The 21,179-nt window shown below is 37.7% G+C and overlaps 1 protein-coding gene across 26 annotated transcripts in view; it reads right to left on the bottom strand.

Annotated features, from left to right (window-relative positions):
• The window catches only part of SNX14 (sorting nexin 14), a 160,776-nt gene that overhangs the window by 60,294 nt on the left and 79,303 nt on the right, over positions 1-21,179 (bottom strand). For all 26 annotated transcript variants that reach the window (XR_010336683.1, XR_010336679.1, XR_010336684.1 and 23 more), the window contains 3 exons: positions 17,542-17,653; positions 3,422-3,462; positions 3,178-3,297 (listed from right to left, as the gene is read on the bottom strand). Coding sequence is in view for 6 of the 26 variants with exons in the window: in XM_012468806.2 (XP_012324229.1) it covers positions 3,178-3,297; positions 3,422-3,462; positions 17,542-17,653 (273 nt within the window). In the remaining 20 variants the exon portion in view is untranslated. The remainder of the gene's footprint in view (positions 1-3,177; positions 3,298-3,421; positions 3,463-17,541; positions 17,654-21,179) is intronic.

Here is a 21,179-nt window from a genome sequence, read left to right as displayed (position 1 = left end):
CATTTTAACATTTTTACTTTATAATGATGTTTAATGGAATTTTTGTATTCAGTAAAGATAAACATAAAGGATCCATTAAGGAAAGCAAAATGTATATTAATATTGACAAACCACAAACAAAATCAACTTAAGCCAAATTTTAAGCCACTATATTCTTCAGAGCACTAGATAGGTTATTTTCTCCTGCTCTTTCCAACCTGTGTGTGCATTTACTACTCAAGAATACCAACCAGGGTTTTATAATGCAATAAATTTGTTTTGCCGGAAAATGTCTGTAGCTAATATTAAACCATATTTAAAATGATAGTAGACCTGGGGGGAATACCAAACAAATTCTAAAAACAAAAAATGCAGTAACAATTTTTTTTAAGTTTAGATAGGTTTATACAGAAGATCAGACAACACTGAAGAGGCAGAGCTGGAAGACAGATCAGAAAAAGTAAACAGAAAGTAGCAAAAATTAAGACAGAAAATATGGAGGAAGGCTTAAGAGATACAGAAAACAGAATGAGAAATAAATCTGTATTCCAGAAGGAGACAAGAGATGGGACAGAGACAAGGCAATATCTAAGGAACAACAGCTGAGAATTTTTCAAAACTGGTAAACTGAAGTAGACTGTTAAAGCAACAGCACCCAGTGATCATGATTCTCTACAGCCACACTCTTGTGTAGTCCCCTCCCACATCAACTCTGGGCTTGGCTACATGACTTGCTTTGAGATAAACGTTGAGCAAAATGATGAACAGAGTCCTGAAAAGTTGTGTGTTGGGGTGAGCTCTCTTACAATGCTGGTACCACGAGAGCCCAGAATTGCTTGCTGAAGACATATGGCCCAGCCAATAGGAAACATACACAGTCAGACACATAAATGAGGCCATCTTTGGCCATCCAATTCAAGAAGCTCTAAGACTGCAGCCCAAGTGAGACCAGAAGTACAAGGCAGCTAAGCCAAGTCCGAATTGCTGACCCACAGTATCATGAGCAAATAAAAGAGTTGTTTTAAACTGTTCACTTTTGGAGCGGTTTATAACACAACAATGTTTAAGTGATTTCTACCTAAAAGTAGGGTGTTGCCATAACATAAACCTAAAATACACGGTATTAGCTTTAGAAGCCAGGAGTGGGTGGAGGCTGGAAAAATGGCAGAGTCTGTTATAAAACTTGGAAAAATGACAAGCTGTTACTTAAGTCAGAAAGCAATGAGGCAGTTGTTCTTGAAAATGGAAAACTTACATAACAGGGAATGTACTCTTTGACTACAATGTAATTAAACTAGGATCAGTATCAATAAAGAAACAATCTGAAAATTCAAAAATGTTTGTAAACTAAAAAATTATAAATAACCCATAGGTCAAAAAAGAAATCATAATAAAAAATTCTGAACTGAATAACAAAAATACCACATATTGAAATTTACAAGCCACTATTAAAAACAGATTTAAAGAAAAATGTATACATTTTAATGCTTATATTAGAAAAGAAAGGCTAAATTAGGCATTAGCTCCACCACAAGAAGTTAAAACTATAATACAAAAAAAATCCCAAGGAAATACAAAGAAATTTTCAAAATAACAGAAATTAAGGTAATTTTAAAAGTCTGATAGAAAAGCTCAACAAAGCCAAAAGATAAAACAGAATCTTGTCAAGACTGCTCAAATTTAAAAAAGAGAGAAGTTGTAAACAATGTCGAGAATAAAGAGACATAGCTACAAACATCAGAAATTACAAAAAGAAAAATTATTGACAACTTCACACCAATAACATTACAAATTTAGATAAAATACAAAATTTGTCCAAAAATACTGAAACTGATTCATGAAGAATTTTATAACCGTTAAAGAAATTAAATGAGTTATAAAAAATCTTCCTACAAATAAAACTGGAGGCCTAGATGACTTTACCAACTCTACCAAATATTTATAAAAAGTCTACAAAAAATTAAAAATGCTAATAAAACTTTGATATCAAACCTAACAAGAACAGAATAAGAAATTGTAGGCTATTTTTACCCATAAACATGAATGTAAACTTCCTTAATTTTTTTTTTTTTTTTTTTTTTTTTGAGCCAAAGTCTTGCCCAGGATGGAATACAATGGCAGGGTCTCAGCTCACTGCAACTTCCACCGCCCCGGTTCAAGTGACTCCCCTGCCTCAGCCTCCCAAGTAGCTGGGATTACAGGCACCCACCACAACGCCTGGCTAAGTTTTGTATTTTTAGAAGAGGTGGGGTTTCACCACTGTGGCCAGGCTGGTCTCGAACTCCTGACCTCAAATGATACACCCACCTCAGCTTCCCAAAGTGCTGGGATAACAGGTTCAAGTAAGCCACCACGTCTGGCAACTTCCTTAATCTTATAAAGGTTATCTAGTAATACAAAAAGAGCTACACTATTCTATTCAGTAGTGAAATAATGAAACAATTTCCTTTGCATACAGCAGTCCTAGTCAGAAATAAAACAAAACTGCAATCATTTGCAGACAACTGTGTAAATATAAAAGAATTAACAGATATTACTAAAACTAATATAAGTCTAGCAAGATTACTGAATAAAAATTAATTGTATTTCTGTCTATATATATAATAAAGTAATAAAATGAAAATAATAATATTAAAGATATTGCTGAGAGTAATAACAAAAATAAAGATGGAGGTCTTCTGAGCTCCCATAGCTCCCAATGCTGGGCACTACACTTTGGCACTAAACAGCTTCAGGACAAGAAATGTATTTTTGCATTCCCAGTGCCTAGCATGCAATAGTAGGCACATAGTAAAATGTTTGTTTAATGAACGGATAAAATACTTTATAAGCCATTAAAATTAGGTAATGTCATCCAATAAACATAAATACAATATAGCAATTAATTTATTATTATTGGACGTTAGTGACATATAAGCTAAGAAAATCACTTTTAAAAATCCCCCAAATACAGAAGTGGCATAAGTTTGCAAATATAGTATCCAAAGACACATTTACCACAGTAAAGCATGTAAGAACCAAGTAATTCAAGTAATTACACACAATACCCTCTGTATACTGTACAACTGATTTCCACGTAAAGGAAATGAATAGCTCAATCCATCTCATTAACAAAGGATTCATTGTCCCAATAATGGAAACATCATCTCAAGTAGGGCAACTTAAAACTTAATAGTTCTTTAATGCAATGTGCTGTACCTTCTTGTTATTTTCTGAAGTAGGGCTGAGAATGGTCAGTTCTGGTCTACTTGGTTTAGGCTTTGGAGATTCACAAGAATTAATGAAATTCATGATAAAAGGTTCCAAATGTTGACCTTTCTGTGGTGATAATTTTAAGAAAATAACAAATAAAGATAATTTTTAGTAAATAATCCATCAAAATTCATCAATATTTAAATGTTTATGATTATCATGTTATAGAACACATAAATCAGTTACTCACCTCTTTCATTAGTTTTCCAGGAACAGACTTTATAATTTTCCCTGCAAATGAAAGTAAAACGTTATTTTAGGATGACAATACTCTTCATAATTGCTCATATGAATACTTTACCAGGTAATTTTAAATATGAAATAGCCAGGTTAAAACTGTAAAAAGTATTTATGATTGACCATTTCATACTCCATAGAAATTTTCAATAAATATGGCATTCTGAAATATTTATAGATATAATATTTGGAATTTATTTTAAAATAATCCAGTGAGCTAGCTGGTGGGAGAAGAGACAGAACAAGTCAAGTGTTGATAAGTCAAGTGAGAAGTTTATTATACAATTTTGTCTAATTTGTGTTGATTTGAAAATTTCCATAGGAAACGTTTTCAAGAGATTTTTGGTAATAATGAATATATAACGGTATCTAAAGATATGCAAAGGCCAGTCAAAAAAAAAAAGGTTTAAGAATTGCCTCGGTTTTTTGAACTAAGATGGTCAATTAGGAGCAGCTCAGGATTGCAGCTTCCAGCGAAAGCACGGAGGATGAGTAGACGCCGCATTTCCAAACGTATTTTTATTGCCCTCAGACCAGGAGATTCCCAGGTGGAGGGGCCCCACTGGTTGCCAGCGCGGCTGGTTTGGCCAGCCGGCTGTTTTGGCAGGCGCGGCTGTTTTCGCCCGGCGGCGCCACTGTTTTGGCTGATGCAGCTCTTTTGCCGGCGCCCTGGCACAGCAGTTCTCCATACAAAATACAAGGGTCCGGGTGCCATTTTTGCTGGCGATTGGAGTTCGGGGAAGGCAGAGTTGCTCATTCATCTGATTAAAAAGGGGACTGAAACAGGCCAGGACAGCAGATTCCTGGGCAAAAAAGCACCACGAATCTCAGCGCGGCTGTTTCAGTGGGCGCAGTGAGTCGCCACACGGGAAATCACACAGATCCCGGCGCCTTTTCAACAGGCGACTGGAACGCCTGGGAGACAGTCGACCGTTCAACTGAAAAAAAAAAAAAAAAGAGGGCTCTGAGGCAGGGAGCCAGGTGAATAGGCTCGGCTGGTCCCACCCCCATAAAAAAACAGCAATCAGAAATGCTCTGGATTGAGAGTTTCACAGCAAGCACAGCTGAAACCAGGACAGTCCAGCTCTGTGGGGGAGGGGCATCCACCATTACCGAGGTAGTCCACCACTGTGGAGGTAGTTTGCCATTGCTGAGGCAGCCAACCATTACAGAGAGAGTCCGCCATTACAGAGGTGGGCCGCCATTGTCAAGGCAGTTCTAACTACACCCGTATAAACAGGACTGCAGGGAAGTTCACACAGCAGCAGGGCAGAGCCCACAGCAGCTCAGCAAAGCCTCTGCAGGCAGACAGTGACCAGCTGCCTCCTCGCTGGGCAGGGCAGCCCTGAAAAAAGGCAGCAGCACTACAGAAACTCATAAATAAAGCCCTAACTCCCCAGGACAGAGCACCTGGGAAAAAAAAAAAAAGGAGGTCTATGAGTTCTGCTGCAGCAGACTTAAACGTACTTGCCTAGTAGCTCTGAATGAACAATGGAGCTCACAGCTCAGCATCTGAGCTCCTATAAAGGACAGACTGTCTCCTCAAGCAGCCCCCTGACCCCCGTATATCCAAAGAGTCACCTCATAAAGGAGAGCTCAGACTAACATCTGGCGGGTATACTTCGGGGACAAAGATAGTAGAAGAAGAAACTGGCAGCAACCCTTACTGTTCTGCAGCTGCTGCAGGTGATCCCCAGGCAAGCAGAGCCTGGAGTGGACCTCAGCAGTCCTACAGCAGAGGAGCCAGACTGTTAGAAGGAAAATGGAGAAACAGAAAGAAATAACTTCATCATCAACAAACTGGACGTCCACTCAGAGACCCAATCTGAAAGTCAACAATGACAAAGACGACAGGTGGATAAATCCACAAAGATGGGAAGAAACCAGCACAAAAAGGATGAAAACACCAAAACCAGAATGCCTCTCCTCCTACAAGGGATCACAACTCCTCATCAGCAAGGGAACAAGGCTGGAGAATGAGTGTGATGAATTGAAAGAAACAGGCTTCAGAAGGTGGGTAATAAGAAACTTCTGTGACCTAAAAGAACATGTTCTAACCCAATGCAAAGAAACTAAGAACCTTGAAAAAAGATTTGACGAAATGCTAACAAGAATAAACAACTTAGAGAGGAATATAAGTGAATTGATGGAGCTGAAAAACACAACACGAGAACTTCACGAAGCATACACAAGTTTCAACAGCCAAACTGACCACGCAGAAGAAAGAATACCAGAGGTCAAAGATCAACTCAATGAAATAAAACGAGAAGGCAAGATTAGAGAAAAAAGGGTAAAAAGGAATGAACAAAGTCTCCAAGAAATATGGGACTATGTGAAAAGACCTAATCTACGTTTCATAGGTGTACCTGAATGTGATGGAGAATGAATCCAAGCTGCAAAATACTCTTCAGGATATTATCCAGGAAAACTTCCACAACCTAGCAAGGCAGGCCAATATTCAAGTCCAGGAAATACAGAGAACACCACAAAGATATTCCTCAAGAAGAGCAACCTCAAGGCACATAATCGTCAGATTCATCAGGGTTGAAATGAAGGAGAAAATGCTAAGGGCAGACAGAGAGAAAGGTCGGGTTACCCACAAAGGGAAGCCCATCAGACTCAAAGCAGATCTCTCAGCAGAAACCCTACAAGCCAGAAGAGTGGGGGCCAATATTCAACATCCTTAAAGAAAAGAACTTTCAACCCAGAATTGCATATCCAGCCAAACTAAGCTTCATAAGTGAAGGAAAAATAAAATCCTTTGTGAACAAGCAAGTACTCAGAGATTTCATCACCACCAGGCCTGCTTTACAAGAGCTCCTGAAAGAGGCACTAAACATAGAAAGGAACAACCAGTACCAGCCACTCCAAAAACATACCAAATGGTAAAGAGCATCAACACAATAAAGAAACTGCATCAACTAACGGGAAAAACAGCCAGCTAGCATCAAAATGGCAGGATCAATTACACATATAACAATATTAACCCTAAATGTAAATGGGCTAAATGCCCCAATCAAAAGACATGTACTGACAAATTGGATAAAAAGCCAAAACCCATCAGCGTGCTGTATCTAGGAAACCCATCTCACATGCAAGGATACACAAAGGCTCAAAATAAAGGGACGGAGGAAGATTTACAAAGAGACTTAGACTCCCACACAATAATAGACTTTAACACCCCATTGCCAATATTAGACAGATCAACGAAACAGAAAATTAACAAGGATATCCAGGACTTGAATTCAGACCTGGACCAAGCAAACCTAATAGACATTTACAGAACTCTCCACCCCAAATCCACAGAATATACATTCTTCTCAGCACCACATCACACTTACTCTAAAATTGACCATATAATTGGAAGCATATCACTCCTCAGCAAATGCAAAAGAACGGAAATCATAACAAACAGTCTCTCAGACCACAGAGCAATCAAGTTAGAACTCAGAATTCAGAAACTAACTCAGAACCGCACAAGCTTCATGGAAACTAAACAACTGGCTCTTGAATGTCGACTGGATAAACAATGAAATGAAGGCAGAAATAAAGATGTTCTTCAAAACCAACAAGAATGAAGACACAATATACCAGAATCTCTGGAACACATTTAAAGCAGTCTCTAGAGGAAAATATATAGCAATAAACGCCCACATGAGAAGCAAGGAGAGGTCTAAAATAGACACCCTATTGTCAAAATTGAAAGAGATAGTGGAGCAAGATCAAAAAAACTCAAAACCTAGCAGATGACAAGAAATAACTAAGATCAGAGCAGAACTGAAGGAGATAGACACACAAAAACTCTTCAAAATATCAATAAATCCAGGAGCTGGTTTTTCGAAAAGATCGACAAAATAGAAAGACCACTAGCCAGATTAATAAAAAAGAAAACAGAGAAGAATGAAATAGATGCAATAAAAAACAATAAAGGGGATATCATCACAGATTCTACAGAAATAAAAACCATCATCAGAGATTATTACAAACAACTCTATGCACATATAGTAGTAAACCTGGAAGAAATGGATAAATTCCTGGACACTTGCATCCTCCCAAGCCTAAACCAGGAAGAAGTCGAAACCCTGAATAGACCAATAACAAGGTCTGAAGTCGAGGCAGCAATTAAGAGCCTACCACCCATAAAAAGCCCAGGTCCAGATGGGTTCACAGCCGAATTCTACCAGACATACAAAGAGGAGCTGGTACCATTGCTTCTGAAACTATTCCAAACAATCCAAAAAGAGGGAATCCTTCCCACATCACTTTATGAGACCAACATCATCCTGATATCAAAACCCAGCAGAGATTCAGCAAGAAAAGAAAACTTCAGGCCAGTATCCATGATGAACATAGATGCAAAAATCTTCAATAAAATACTGGCAAAACGATTACAACAGCACATCAAAAAGCTTATCCACCATGATCAAGTAGCATTCATCCCGGGGATGCAAGGCTGGTTCAACATACGCAAGTCTAAAAACGTAATTCAACACATAAACAGAACCAAAGACAAAAACCACATGATTATCTCAATTGATGCAGAGAAGGCCTTTGACAAAATTCAACAGCCCTTTATGCTAAAAACTCTCAATAAACTAGGTATTGACAGAACGTAACTCAAAATAATAAAAGCTATTCATGAGAAACCAACAGCCAATATCATACTGAATGGGCAAAAACTGGAAGCATTCCCTTTGAAATCTGGCACTAGACAAGGATGCCCTCTCTCACAACTCCTATACAATATAGTATTGGAAGTTCTAGCCAGAGCAATCAGGCAAGAAAAAGAAATAAAGGGTATTCAATTAGGAAAGGAGGAAGTCAAATTGTCTCTATTTGCAGACGACATGATTGTATATCTAGAAAACCCCGTCGTCTCAGCCCAAAATCTCCTGAAACTGATAAGCAACTTCAGCATAGTCTCAGGATACAAAATCAATGTGCAAAAATCACAAGCATTCCTATACACCAATAACGGACTTAAAGAGAGCCAAATCAAGAACAAACTGCCATTCACAATTGCTACAAAGAGAATAAAATACCTAGGAACACAACTAACAAGGAACGTAAAGGACCTCTTCAAGGAGAACTACAAACCACTGCTCAACGAAATAAGAGAGAACACAAACAGATGGAGAAACATTCCATGTTCATGGTTAGGAAGAATCAATATCGTGAAAATGGCCATACTGCCCATAGTAATTTACAGATTCAATGCTATCCCCATCAAGCTACCAATGACCTTCTTCACATAACTGGAAAAAACCACCTTAAACTTCATATGGAACCAAAAGAGAGCCCGCATAGCCAAGTCAATTCTAAGCAAAAAGAACAAAGTGGGAGGCATCACACTACCAGACTTCAAACTATACTATAAGGCTACAGTAATCAAAACAGCGTGGTACTGTACCAAAACAGAGATATAGACCAATGGAACAGAACAGAGGCCTCAGAGGCAACACCACACATCTACAACCATCCAATCTTTGACAAACCTGACAAAAACAAGCAATGGGGAAAGGATTCCCTGTTTAATAAATGGTGTTGGGAAAACTGGCTAGCCATGTGCAGAAAGCAGAAACTGGATCCCTTCCTGACACCTTACACTAAAATTAACTCCAGATGGATTAAACACTTAAACATATGACCTAACACCATAAAAACCCTAGAAAATCTAGGTAACACCATTCAGGACATAGGCATAGGGAAGGATTTCATGACCAAAACACCAAAAGCATTGGCAACAAAAGCCAAAATAGACAAATGGGACCTTATCAAACTCCATAGCTTCTGCATAGCAAAAGAAACAGTCAATAGAGTGAATCGGCAACCAACAGAATGGGAAAAAATCTTTTCAGCCTACCCATCTGACAAAGGGCTGATATCCAGAATCTACAAAGAACTAAAACAGATTTACAAGAAAAAAACAAACAAGCCCATTCAAAAGTGGGTGAAGGATATGAACAGATACTTTACAAAAGAAGACATACGTGAGGCCAACAAACATGAAAAAATGCTCATCATCACTGGTCATTAGAGAAATGCAAATCAAAACTACACTGAGATACCATCTCACGCCAGTTAGAATGGCAATCATTAAAAAATGTGGAGACAACAGATGCTGGAGAGGATGTGGAGAAATCAGAACACTTTTACACTGTTAGTGTAAAATTAGTTCCACCATTGTGGGAGACAGTGTGGCGATTCCTCAAGGACCTAGAAATAGAAATTCCATTTGACCCAGCAATCCCATTACTGGGTATATATCCAAAGGATTATAAATCATTCTACTATAACGACACATGCACACGAATGTTCACTGCAGCACAGTTTACAATAGCAAAGACCTGGATCCAACCCAAATACCCAACGATGATAGACTGGACAGGGAAAATGTGGCACATATACACCATGGAATATTATGCAACCATTAAAAACAATGAGTTCTTGTCCTTTGTAGGGACATGGATGAACCTGGAAATCATCATTCTCAGCAAACTGACACTAGAACAGAAAATCAAACACCACATGTTCTCACTCATAGGTGGGTGTTGAACAATGAGATTACATGGAAACAGGGAGGGGAGTATCACACACTGGGGTCTGTCGGGGGGAAATAGGGGAGGGACAGCGGGGGGTGGGGAGTTGGGGAGAGATAGCATGGGGAGAAATGCCAGATACAGGTGATGGGGAGGAAGGTAGCAAATTACACTGCCATGTGTGTGTACCTATGCAACAATCTTGCATGTCCTTCACATGTACCCCAAAACCTAAAATGCAATAAAATAAAAGAATTTAAAAATAATTGCCTCAATATTTAAAACTATTTCAGTAGTTTATACTCAAAATTTTAGATTAAGAACTTCTAGCCTAAATCCTATGTTTGCTAAAATTACTTCCTGAGCTCCAAGTTCCCTTACTGTAAAACATCAAACATCTTGAGATTTTCTCCAGCATTTAGAAATGACTGCTAAAAATTAATCAAAATTGATAAATATAACTTAAACCACTTTCCAAACAACTCATAAAAAAGTACATTTATGGCAATAGAGGGGGATATTAATAATAAAGAATAAAAATACTGTTTTTGACAGGCAAACCACCCAACCTTCCTACTTGCCTATTTCTGGTATTTTTGGTTCTCGTAACACCCCCTCTTTAGAATGTTCCCAAGTTCCTTAAATTATATGGCTTTATCCTATGCTTTTCTGTCTTCTATGTGTTCTTACTGAGCCAAATTATTTGCTCAATCTGATTTCAAATAAAATTCAAATCTCTAATCCCTGTCTGTCTCCTGGCCTATCCTGCCTTGTAAAACTGGATTCTACAAGTAAGTTCAAAACTGCTTTTAATGTATCGTCTATCCCAACAAGTAACAGCATTCATCTAGTTATTTAAACAGAAACTTGGATCATCCTTGATCATTTCTTCTGCAATCAAACCTAGTCAGTAACCAGGAATACCCAATCTCCTAAATACCATATATAATTAAATATTTTTTCCTCACGTTTTCCCCTAATAAAAAGATACACACACAGTAAATATTTCGGCTCAAAAAAAGGTATTAATTTGGGGGGTGGGGGTATAGACAGAGGCCAAATGTCCACTTGCATTATTTAATCCAACGATTTAGTTCCACATACATTACTTCAGATTACATCATATAAAACATATTTAGAGGCTAGCTAGGGTGGCTTCATGCCTGTAAGCCCAGCAATTTGGGAAACCAAGGTGGGAGGATCAGTTGAGGAGAGGAGTTCAAGACCAGCTTGGCAACATAGCAAGAGCCCATTTCTACAAATATTTAAAAATTAGCAGGTGTGTACCTGTAGTCTTAGCTACTTTGGGAGGCTGAGGCAGGAAGGATCACCTGAGCCAGGATTTGAGGCTGCAGTGAAGTATAATTGTGCCACTGCACTCCAGCCTGGGCAACAGCGTGAGACTCTATCTCTAAAAACCATAATGAATAAAAAATAAAATATATTTAGAAATATTGCTTTTATCCTTTATTATTATTATTATTATTAAAGATGGAGTCTCACTCTGTCACCCAGGCTGGAGTGCAGTGGCATGATCTCAACTCCCTCCACTTTCTAGGTTCAAGAGATTCTCCCTCCCGCCTAGGCCACTCAAGTAACTAGGATTACAGGTGCATGCCATGATGCCCAGCTAATTTTTATATTTTTAGTAGAAATAAGGCTTCATCATGTTGGCCAGGCTGGTCTTGAACTCCTGATTTCCAGTGACTCACCCACCTCAGCCTACTGAGATTACAGGTGTGAGCCACTGCACCTAGCCAATGTTATGTTATTTTTTAACAATTTTTTTTTTGTTTTGAGACGGAGTCTCGCTCTGTCACCCAGGCTGTAGTGCAGTGGCCCAATAGCAGCTCACTGCAATCCACCTCCCAGGTTCAAACAATTCTCCTGCCTAAGCCTCCCGAGTAGCTGGGACTACAGGTGCCCACCACCATGACCAGCTAATTTTTGTAATTTTAGTAGAGATGGGGTTTCACCATTTTGGTCAAACTCCTGACCTCAGGTGGTTCATTTGTCTTAGCCTCCCAAAGTGCTGGGACTACAGGCATGAGTCACTGCACCCACCCATTTTTTAAAAATTTATTCAAACTTTTTCAACTTATATTAGTTTGGTATGTTTTGATGTTTACATAAAAAGAATCAGGCTGTATATATTCTTTCATGTCTTGCTTCTTTCATTCAACATTTTTAAAAGTTTATCCACATTGTTGCTAGTAGCCTCATGATACGGGTATTTGATGTTATGACTTTACCACAGTTTATCTGTCCATTCAACTGCTGATGAACATTTGTGCTGTTTCCAGTTTGGGCTATACAAACAATGCTACTCTGAACCTTCTTAAACATAAACAGTCTCCAAAGTATGTATCTGAGAGAGGAACTGCTGGGTCCTTCATTTTCATACCAAACAATTTTTCAAGTAGTTTTTCAATTTATATTCCTATCAACAGTGTATAAGAGTTCCTGTTGCTCTACATCTGCACCAATACTTAGCACTTAGTATTATCAACTTTTAAACTTTGGTGAATGTGGTATTTTCCAAATATGATTCTAATTTAAATTTCCCTATTAATGAAATTAGGCACCTTTCCATATATTTATTGGCCATCTGATTTCCCCTTTGGTTTTAGAGAAAGGGTCTCACTCTGTCACCCAGGCTACAGTGCAGTGGTGCGATCATATAGCTTACTGTAGCCTCAAACTTCCTGGGCTCAAGTGATCCTCCTGCCTCAGCTTCTTGAACAGCCAGAGCAACACATGCACACCACCATTCCCAGCTAATTTTTTATTGTTGTTTTTTTGTAGGGATAGGGTCTCACTTATGTTGCCCAGCCTGGTGAAATTATTTTCTTCTGTCCATTTTTCTACTGTATTGTCTTCTAATTGTATTTGCAGTATTTGCAAATACTTTCTCCCATTGTACAGGTTAAATAGTTGCAAAACATACAGGTGAAATACCCCCAAATATTTCCTCCCATTCTACAGGTTGTCTCTTCACTCTGCTGACTGTTACCTTTGCTATGTAGAAGCTTTTTATTAGATTAGTGCAAAGGTAAGGTTTTGCTGTTTAAAAGAAAAAAAAAAAAAGGCAAAAACCGCAATTACTTTTGCACCAACCTAATAGTTTAATATAGCCTCATTTGTCTTTTTTGTTTTGTTGTCTATGCTTTTAAGTCTTAGCCATAAGATCTTTGACTAAAGTTCTCCCCTCATTTTCATCTAATAGTTTTATAGTTTGAGGTCTTACATTAAGTCTTTAATTCACTATGAGTTTTTTTTATTATGTGATTGATAGTAGTCTAGTTTCATTCTTCTGCATAGAGATATCCAGTTTTCCCAGCACTATTTATTAAAGAGGGTATCCATTTCCCCATGTATGTTCTTGGTACCTCTGTCAAATTTAGTTGACTATAAATACATGGATTTACCTCTGCAATCTTCTAAAATCTTTACAGGTTTCTATATAGGACTCTAGTCTACTTAAGTGTGGCTACTTTTTAAGAGTTTGAATGTACACCCAATGTCCCAGTAGCATTTCTTGAAAAGTTGACTCCCTCCCCATTCTGCAGAACCATGCTCACAAATCAAGTGTCCACAAATGTACAGATCTGTCTGGGGCTCTCTGTTCTGTTCCACAGATCTACCCATTAATTTAGTGTTAAAAGTCAAGACATATGATAGAGTTCTCCAACCTTGTTCTTCTTCTAAAGTGTGTTATCTACTTGATCCTATGCATGTTTATATAAATTACAGATTCAGCTTCAAGGTGTACACAGACACAACCTGTCTGATCTTGATTGGGACTGTACTATAGCTTGAAATCAACTTGGGGACACATTTACATCTTTACAATATTGTGGTTTCTAAACAACGATTACGATTTCTATTTACTTGGGTCTCTTTAGTATCTCTCAATAAAAGTTTACAATGTTCTCTGTAATGGTTATGCACACACATACTCTACTAGGTTTATTCCCAGATACTGATTCTAAGTACCTTTAGTATCATCCTTTAAACTGCTGCCAGAGTTGGATTTCTGAAACTAAAATCTTATTTGGTTTCATTGTTTAAAACATATTAATATCTCTTTCTTCCTACTTAGATGATCAAGTCTGAATTCCGCACCCCTTACCATGACACATTTGACCATAACTTATTTTTCTAGTCTCACTCTCTTACATGTATTCTACCTTCAAGATACTCCAAACATTACCAGCTGATTCCCTCTTTCATGCCTCTTGTACATGCCAGTCCCTCCAACTGGAATGATTTCCTTATCTGTCTCCTGCCGATTTCTATTAATCTTTCAAGATTAGACAAATGATGCCTTCCTAAGGCTTCCCGGTCTCCCTAAGAAGAACCAGCAGTTCCTTTCTTTCAGCTAGATTTTCAAAGATAGGTAATATGTAAACATATAGTTAGAGTGGAAGAGCATTTAAAGTAGAAGAAAAGAGTATAAACAAAGGCACTGGAGCAAAAGAATATAAGGGATTCAATTTTGCTAAAGTATGAAAGGAAGTAGTAAGAAATAATACTGGTAAGATATATTGGTATCAAAGCACATAGTGATTTTCAGAGGATTCCATATACAGATTTCCTAAGTTAATAAAGAGAGATAAACAAAAGGATTTTAGATATGGTCAAACGTGTACTTTAAGAAGATTAATCTTACTGTGCTATATAAGACAAACTGATAGGGGCAGGAGGAGGACTGAAATCCTGGAGACTAGATAGGAAACTTAGTACAGTCCAAATAAGAGGCAATGAAAACTGAATTAAGGAAAGAGTAAAGGAGATGAAGAGGAAGCCATAAATTAGACACCAAATAGGAAAAATTTACAGAATATGGGAACTAAAAAGATGCGTAAGGCAGGGCATGGTGGCTAACACCTGTAATCACAGCACTTTGGGAGTCTGAGGCAGGAGGATTACTTGAACTCAGGAGTTAAAGACCAGCCTGAGCAACATGGCAAAACCCCATCTCGACTAAAAATACAAAAATTAGCGAGGCATGGCGGTGCAGACCTGTAGTCCTCAGGAGGCTGAGGTGGGAGGACTGCCTGAGCCCGAGAAGCAGAAGTTGCAGTGAGCTAAGATCATGCCACTACACTCCAGCCTGAGTGACAGAGAGAGACTCCATCTCCAAAAAAAAAAAAAAGATGTGTAGTGAGAGAGAGCATGGGAGAGAAAATCCAAGAGTTAATGGTAAAATTTCAAATGACTGAAATGACTGTAATACCATTAACAGAATTACATGTTGGTTCTGAAAAGATGACAGGAGATCAGGTGGTGACATCCGACTGGATATTAGAAAACTACAACTAAAGGTCAGACTACATTTAGAAACATTTACATATAGGTAAAAATTAAAATAATAGGTTCTGTGGAGACTGGCAAGAAGAAAATTAAGGACAGAGCTTCGAAAACACCTATATTTAGGTGTATAGAGATAAGGGAAGATTGTGTAGGATGGAAATGCAGTGATAGGACTGGAACAGTTAAGAGAATAGTATACATTAATGAATCCCAAAGGCAAAGAATTTCTAAAAGAAAGAATGCTGCAGAGGAGGTCAAGAAGACTGAGGAGTGAGAAAATGTCTCCGTTAACAATGAGATCACTGGCTGGACACGGTGGCTCACTCATGCCTGTAATCCCAACACTTTGGGAGTCTGAGGAGGATGGATCACCTGAGGTCAGGAGTTCAAGACCAGCCGGGGGAATGTGGTAAAACCCCATCTCTACTAAAACCACAAAAAATTAGCTGGGTGTGGTTGCGGGCACCTGTAATCCCAGCTACTTGGGAGGCTGAGACAGGAGAACCGCTTGAACCTGAGAGGTGGAGGCTGCAGTGAGCCAAAAATCACACCACAGCACTCCAGCCCAGGTAACAGAGCAAAACTCCATCACAGGAAAAAAAGAAATCTAATCACTGATAACCAGCAGGTAATTAAGGAACAGTTTATAAAACAGAATGGAGGCATGTGACGGGGGTTGTTAAGATGATTCTTTGGAAAATTTCAGACTACCATTTATTTCATTGAATTATTTTTTATATTTCTATTTTTTAATACATACACTTTTTTTTTTTGAGATGGAGTCTCAATCTAGGAGTGCAATGACGTGATCTTAGCTCACTGAAACCTCCGCCTCACAGGGTCAAGTAATTCTCCTATCTTAGCCTCCTCAAGTAGCTGAGATTACAGGCATGCACCACCATCCCTGGCTAATCTTTGTATTTTTAGTAGAAACGGTGTTTCACCATGCTGGCCAGGCTGGTCTCGAACTCCTGACCTCACGATCTGCCCACCTTGGCCTCCCAAAGTGCTGAGATTTCAGGTGTGAGCCACCGTGCCCGGACTATACATGCACTTATAAGGTATATACTAAATTAGTGGTTAGAGAAGATGATCTATCTGGATTTCTGTTGACCTTGTTGCTATTTAGACAAACTATAATATAAATACTTCATCCAAAAGTGACAGCTGAAATTAGGTGCTCAAATATTACAACACAAAAATGCTTTCTGAAACATCATCTTCAGGAAATACTAACTTCAATCTCTAATAGTAAAAATATAATAATGTCTTCAGTATCCCAGCAGACTGTGCTTTGGCCACAGATTTTTTATCTGTCATAATAACCATTAATATTTTAAAAACAGAGCAAATATAAGCTTTCTGACACATCTTAATTTCCTTTACAACAGTACTAATAGAAATAAGGCAATCTACTAACTGCAAAATGGTTTTACTAATTACAAAGTTACTCTGAAATTAAGGAAAAAGAACCTAAATTATTTTTCTAAATTACTAATTAAAAAATCAAAACAAGTGAAAAACAATGATATTTAAAGCGGAAATGTTTCTACAATCTTATGTGTACATTCCATGCCAGTTTCACAGACAACAATTCAACTTTAAATAAAATCCATGTACAGAAGTACCATGAAATGAAATTTGCTCAGAATGACATTAAGATTAATTCAAATTAACTAAAAGCCAATTATACAAAGTTTACTTACCTAAATTACTACTACAAGTAATCCAAAAATTATGTTTTAACGATATTTATATGCTTTAAAATACAAAATAAGAAAGGACACAATAGAACTGAAAGATGAAGAAAAAATCAACTGTCTTTACACTAAGTCAAATGCCAACAGAGCTAGTCTTTTTGAGATATTTAATGAGACACAAATACCATAGCTATTCATATTCTGTATGCTGAAAACACTGATTCACATATGCTAAAAACACCATCTCTACTTTTCTTATAATTAAATTTAAGAAAATAAATTTATAAATATATTGACTAATATTATTTTCTGTGATGAGGACATATGGCTAGAAGTGACTGCTTAAATAATCAGAACTCAGAATGGACAGAGTAAGGTCAATCTACCTCTAAATGCAGAAATAAGAGCCCTTGGAGTTCACCATAGGCTACACTATACAAACTATTTTTCTAAATTAATTTGAAAATGCTGATTCTTTTCAGCTTATTCTCTTATAATGATTCTTTAAATTGACTTACCAAGATTTACATCTGGCAGTATCTTATCATGAAACTGTGTTTCCCCACCATTAGGGGAAAGAAAGTCTGCCAGAAGTTGACTATTACTCAGTTCTGGATGCTGCAGAAGTTTCTTGAATGAACAAAAAAAAGGGGGGAAAACAGTTTAGAAATCTAGAAGAGTAATCAAAACTGTATTTAAATGTTTTTTTTATTTTTATTTTTATCCCCAAAACCTACTTTATATTTAAAATAATAAGAAAGCAATTGCATTTTTAGAAAGAAGAGTATAGGATAGTAGGTAAGACCTTGGCCTTTACAATCAGACATGAATGAGTTTGAATTCTGGCTCTTCCACATGCTAGCTAAGTGACACTAGAAAAGTTCCTAAATTGCCCAAGAGTCAGTTTCCTCACCTATAAAATAAGAATAATGACACTACCGACTTTATAGTGTTGTTACATAAAGCACTTAGCATGTATTGGACACACAGGAAGTAAAACTAAACATAAGCTACTATTATTTCCCAGTTTCTCAACTGTAAAATGAGTATGATAGCATGATACAACTTCCTTTTTTTTTTTTTTTTAAGGCTCAAACACATCTTTATTAATCAAAATAGGAACTGTTACAATCAACACATTTTTGCCATCGAGAAATAAATTTATTCCTGTGGCGTAAAAATGCCTGCTTCAGGATTCCACAAACTCTTGGAAAGCATTTTCTTCATGCAGCTAGTCATGGAAGTGTTTTCCCTGCAAGACATTGTCAAGATGCTTGAAGAAGTGAAAGTCAGTTGGCGAGAAATCAGTTGAATATGGTGGATGGGGCAAAAACTTCGTAGCCCAATTTGTTCAACTTGTGAAGCATTGGTTGTGCGACATGCAGTTGAGCATTGTTATGGAGACAAGTGGACCATTTCTTTTGACCAGTGCAGGCTGCAAGCATTGCAGTTTTCTGTGCCTCTCATGGATTTGCTGAGCATACTTCTCAGATGGAACGGTTTGGCCAGGATTCAAAAAGCTGTAGTGGAGCAGACCACCAAACAGTGAGCATGTCCATTTTTTTGATGCAAGTTTGGCTTTGGGAAGTGCTTTGGAGCTTCTTCTAAATCCAGCCAGTAAGCTGGTCATCGCCAGTTGTCATATAAAATCTACTTTTCATCACACGTTGCAATCTGATCAAGGAATGGTTCATTGTTGTTGCGTGGGATAAGAGAAGATGACACTTCAAAATGACAATTTTTTGCTCGGCTCATGAGGCACCCATTCATCAAGCTTTTTCACCTTTGCAGTTTGCTTCAAATTGAACGACCATCAAATGGTCAACATTGATGTCTTTGGCAACTTCTCGGGTAGTTGTAAGAGGATCAGTTTCCGTGATTGCTCTCAACTGGTCATTGACAACTTCCGATGTCCCGCCACTATGCTCCTCATCTTCAAGGCTTTTGTCTGCTTTGCAAAACTTCTTGAACCACCACAGCACTGTATGTTCATTAGCAGCTCCTGGGCCAAATGAGTTGTGACTTGTCTCCACTGCTTTTCGATCCATTTTGAGCTCAAATAAGAAAATTGCTCAAATCTGCTTTTTGTCTAACATCATTTCCATAGTCTATGAGTGAGAACATGTGGTGTTTGATTTTGTGTTCTTGTGTCAGTTTGCTGAGAATGATGTTTTCCAGGTTCATCCATGTCCCTACGAAGGATGTGAACTCCTCGTTTTTAATGGCTGCATAATATTCCATGGTGCATATGTGCCACATTTTTCCTGTCCAGTCTATCATCGATGGGCATTTGGGCTGGTTCCAGGTCTTTGCTATTGTAAATTGTGCTGCAATGAACATTCGTGTGCATGTGTCCTTATTGTAGAACAATTTATAATCCTTTGGATATATGCCCAGTAATGGGATTGCTGGGTCAAATGGAATTTCTATTTCTAGGACCTTGAGGAATCACCACACTGTTTTCCACAGTGGTTGAACTAATTTACACTCCCACCAACAGTGTAAAAGTGTTCCTATTTCTCCACATCCTCTCCAGCATCTGTTTTCTCCAGATTTTTTAATGATCGCCATTCTAACTGGCGTGAGATGGTATCTCAATGTAGTTTTGATTTGCATTTCTCTAATGACCAGTGATGATGAGCATTTTTTCATATGTTTGTTGGCCTCGTGTATGTCTTCTTTTGTAAAGTATCTGTTCATATCCTTCGCCCATTTTTGAATGGGCTTGTTTGTTTTTTTCTTGTAAATCTTTTTTAGTTCATTGTAAATTCTGGATATCAGCCCTTTGTCAGACGGGTAGGCTGCAAAAATTTTTTCCCATTCTGTTGGTTGCCGATTCACTCTATTGACTGTTTCTTTTGCCGTGCAAAAGCTGTGGAGTTTGATTAGGTCCCATTTGTCTATTTTGGCTTTTGTTGCCAATACAACTTTCTTAACCATTTTTAAAAGTTAGCATAAAGGGTTTTGCAGAAAACTAGATGTGGAAATGTGAAATAACTTTAAAAATCTGTTGTCTGTTCTTCCTGCAACACTATTTTCTAATAAGATAAAATGGTCCAGGCGCAGTGGCTCATGCCTGTAATCCTATCACTTTAGAGGCTGAGGTGGGTGGATCACCTGAGGTTGGGAGTTCGAGACCAGCCTGACCAACATGGCAAAATCCCGTCTCTACTAAAAATACAAAAATTAGCCGGTGGTGATGGCCAGTAATCCCAGCTACCTGGGAGGCTGAGGAAGGAGAATCGCTTGAACTCAGGAGGTGGAAGTTGCAGTGAGTCGAGATCATGCTGCACTCCAGCCTGGATGACAAGAGCGAAATTCCATCTCAAAAAAAAAAAAAATGACTTAAAAGCCAAAATTAACCCAGTCTTAACCTAATAGTTTTCTACCTATGAAACACTAACAAAACATAAATAGAAATCTACATTTAAAAACCAGTACAGCAACCTCTAATTTAAATCCATATTAACAGAAAATATTTCTTATACAGTGAAGTACTCTAGTTTGTAGAAATAATTAGCGGGTTCAAATAATGGGTTAACAGTATCAACAAAGACATAGCTTTATGTTTTATCCAAACATCCTTGCAGTAGTTAATTATTATTTCATATTTCAATTTTCACATCACCAAAAAATGTATATAGAAAATATAGATCTATTTTTTCAACTTGGAGTTGAAAGCATTCAACAGTTCAGAGAGAGGAAATAAAGTGTAAATACTCCTTTACACTGCTGAGTATTTTTAATTTAAAAGTATTTATTTTTGGGTAGGAAGCATCCAAATTTGACGGTTATTAATCTTGGAGAGCCTGATGTCTCAAGCAACTTTTACACCGACTGTACCAGGTATTGAAATAATATACCAATTATATTTTAACGTAATGTTACGTGCACACATAACACTATGAAAAAATAGAATTCAATTCCATGTAGCAAATAGTAGAGCTGATCCCAGGAAATTGGAAAAACATCTATGAACCCAAAAGAAAAGGTACTCCAAAGTTCAGAATATGCTAAACACAAAATCAAACAGAAAACAGAACAAATAATAATAAATATTCTAAGAATACTATTCAGTACTCTTCAAATGCATCTAATCTTTTACACCAAATGTTTCTTTTTTAATGTCCTATACAAAGTTTTAATCAGCCTAAAA

This window comes from Aotus nancymaae, unplaced genomic scaffold (assembly GCF_030222135.1).
Source record: "Aotus nancymaae isolate 86718 unplaced genomic scaffold, 86718_ANA_hifiasm-v0.15.2.pri h1tg000040l, whole genome shotgun sequence".
Classification (NCBI taxonomy): Eukaryota; Metazoa; Chordata; class Mammalia; order Primates; family Aotidae; genus Aotus; species Aotus nancymaae.
The sequence above is the reverse complement of the archived record's forward strand: the minus strand, read 5'-3'. Positions and strand labels throughout refer to the sequence as shown.